Here is a 3328-nt window from a genome sequence, read left to right on the forward strand (position 1 = left end):
GAAATTAAATTATGTTATGTGATATTTATTGAATACCAAAAGTTATTTTACAGTTTTTATATTATTCACGAGTTCAACCAAATCTTAGTTGTTTCTTCTAGCCACCTCTGCATTTTACCAATGAAGCAGTTACGGTTGAATGAGGCACTTATGGTTGAATACTTGAATTCCTTACCTTCTTTGAACAAGGTTGTAAGACAAAAGAGATTATACGTATAATTTTCCTAAAAATACTTAGATAAGTAAATAGAATAGATAGGATTTGGTTGAGTTGATGAATATTATATGAAATAAAAATGAGATGGTCAACATAGCAGTTTCACATGGTTAAAAAAACAATTATAATGTACCCAAAAAAAAAAAAAACAATTATAACTGAACATGTGTATACAGAAGTATGTGCCCATTTAATTGTGATGTAACGTAACACATAAAGAAGTGTCTCATTCAACCTTGTTCAAAGAAGGTAAGGAACTCAATGGGTGCAGCTCAGTTGGTTCTTTGGTGTTGAGTTAGTGGAGTTAGACATGTGTTCGATTCTCGCTGAATGCATTCTTGGGGAGGGGGCTGAACTTTTAGCCATCACTGACCCCCGCACTCCGGATTAGTCTCATAGCCGGCTCAAAGAGTCGAAGCTTGTGGAGATACCAGAAGGAGCCAACTCGCCTCAAAGAGGTAATTAAAGTTGGGTATTCAAGTATATTCAACCATAACTGCCTCATTCAACCATAACTGCTTCATTGGTAAAATGCAGAGGTGGCTAGAAGAAACAACTAGGATTTGGTTGACCTCGTACGTGAACATTATAAAAAGAGTAAATACCTTTTTTTGGTCTTCAGCAAATTTCACGAGATCCGTTTTAGTCCCTAACAAATAAAAAGGTCTATCGTGGTCCTTAACAAATTCAAAATGGACCCATTTTAGTCCTTTTGAGGATTAACATGGGTCTTTTTTGAATTTGTAAGGGATCACGATTTCAACTAAATAGATCTATTTTAAATTTCTTAGGGACCACGATGAATCTTTTTATTTGTTAGGGCTGAAAGGAGCATCGTAAAATTTTCTGAGGACCAAAAAGGATATTTACTCTTATAAAAAAAGCAAAAAAAGTTAACCAGACATATTTAACTGTTTAAAAGAGTTAAAAAAAAGACTATTGTAAGTGAACTTGATTATAAAAAAGTCGGTGTCATTCAATAATAATAATAATAATGTTCTTTGACCTCATTTATTTTATTAATTAATCAAGAATCTGCCCTGCAGTTAAAAATAAGGGTGTGTTTGGTAGATAATTTTGTTAAGGATAGATAGGCAAATGAAAGTGGTATTTTTGGATGTTCATGTTTGGTATCATGTTTTAAAAAAATTTGGCAGTGAACTCATTTGCATAGTATTTGCTTTTTGTGTGTAAAAAATACTGTTAAATAATACCACCTACAAGGTAGTATTTGCTGATAGATGGAAAAATCCAAAAAGGATTCCAAGCAAGGAGACAAAATGACCCGGATGTTTGAGAAAACTACAACTAAAACCATATTTTCCCATTTTATTTTAGTCAAGAGTTGTTGTGGTAATTTAACCATATTTTCCCACCTATATTTTACCTTCAATCAAACATAGACTTATAAAATTCTACCCAAATTTTTCGGTAAAATTTTGGCTAACCAAACAATTTTTTTTTAATTTTCCTGCCAAACTTCATTTCCCACCATATCCATAATAATTACATTTTTCCGGTAAAAAAAAAATTTTCCCTCTACCAAACCGACCCCCAAGGGGAAAATAACATAAAATAAAGAGAAAATGCTTTCTATTCCATGCTCGCTCGCATTCACTATAAATTCCTATGTCTGTGAACATTTTTCCTATCTGTCTATGTCCTTCTTTACTAGCAAACCAAAACAACAACATCCCATATATCTATCTCAGAATATAACAAACTTTGTTCAATATGGCAGCATCACCAAAGCTGGTTTGTCTAGTGTTATTGACAGCCACGATAGTGAATATTGTGATAACTGTAGAAGCTGGACCTTGGTGCGTGGTGAGGAGCGGGGCTAGCTACCAGAACCTGCAGCAAGGAATGAATTATGCATGTGCAAGTGGTGCTGACTGCGGTCCTATTAGGCCTGGAGGATCATGCTTTAATCCAAACACCATTCAAAATCATGCTTCCTATGCCTACGACAGCTACTATCAGCGCCATGGCAAAGCCCCTGGAACTTGTGATTTTGGTGGCACTGCCACCATTGCCATAACAGATCCCAGTATATATATGACCTCACCCCATCTTCTTAATTTTCTATATATTAATTTATATGTTGTTGATTTAATTAATAACATTAATTAATTGTGTATCAATGTGATCTCATCTTTATTTTTTCTTCTTGTCTTTTATAGGCTTTGGAGCTTGCAGGTACCCAGGTTCTCTAAGGTATATATATATATAGCCTCTTCCTTAATTTTATTTATTTAACTTTAATATTTTGTTGATTTTAGTATATGTTACTATATACTTCTTGATAATTTGATTTTTTAATAATGTTTAGGACTGATGGAGAAGCAAGTACAACAATGAACAACTCAAACTAGTCAAGATGCGCCTTAGGCCAAATCTTACCTAAGATGAACTAGACACCACTTAACTGGCCTCTATACAAAAATAAAAATAAAAATAAAAATATGGATCATGGATTCCTTTCCTCTAAATAATGTATAAGAGTTACTTTACTTTGCTCTAAATAATGTATGAGTTACATTACTTTGGACATGTAATCTTAACTAGAATAATATCATAATACTTTATAAGAAACACTTATTGTGAGTTTTCGTATCTAACATCACATTAATATTTTATAACTTTAACTGATATAAGCAAGTTATGAAGGGTTTATGTTCTTTAATTCAACAGCAAAGGTAAGGTTTCTCTGTACTAAAAATAAAAATAAAAATAAGGTTTCTAATCACTTATTCGGTTCCGTATATTTTTTCTGTCAAAGTTTCACAATCAACAACAACAAAAATATCGAACAGTGACTTTCGAACCACTCCTCCGACCATGAACAAACCCACTAAACAATCCATATGCAATCCACCCCTCTCGATCGTTTTAAGTGTAAGCAATTAAAAACGGGTGTTGGACAAAAAGAAACCTTTTATGGACCCATATGATGGGCCCATTAAGTAATAAGCCCAACAAGGGACAATCCAAACCTGACGAGTCCACACAGCCACTCACTTAATGTGTCAGCACAACTATCCACCTGATGTGTCAGCATAGCTATCCAAACTATCTGCAGGTAATCTCTATAAATATCAGGGCAAATCC

At 33.7% G+C, this 3328-nt stretch overlaps 1 protein-coding gene across 1 annotated transcript; it reads left to right on the forward strand.

The window, feature by feature from the left end:
- Nucleotides 1-1951: 1951 nt before the first annotated feature.
- Nucleotides 1952-2592, forward strand: LOC133300003 (PLASMODESMATA CALLOSE-BINDING PROTEIN 3-like). Its single transcript, XM_061499494.1, has 3 exons — nt 1952-2267; nt 2401-2434; nt 2550-2592. The coding sequence occupies exons 1-3, from the start codon at nt 1952-1954 to the stop codon at nt 2590-2592; spliced, it is 393 nt and encodes a 130-aa protein (XP_061355478.1).
- Nucleotides 2593-3328: the final 736 nt, after the last annotated feature.

This window comes from Gastrolobium bilobum, unplaced genomic scaffold (assembly GCF_033153095.1).
Source record: "Gastrolobium bilobum isolate Gb01-03AN ecotype WA unplaced genomic scaffold, APGP_CSIRO_Gbil_v1 utg36856, whole genome shotgun sequence".
Lineage (NCBI taxonomy): Eukaryota > Viridiplantae > Streptophyta > Magnoliopsida > Fabales > Fabaceae > Gastrolobium > Gastrolobium bilobum.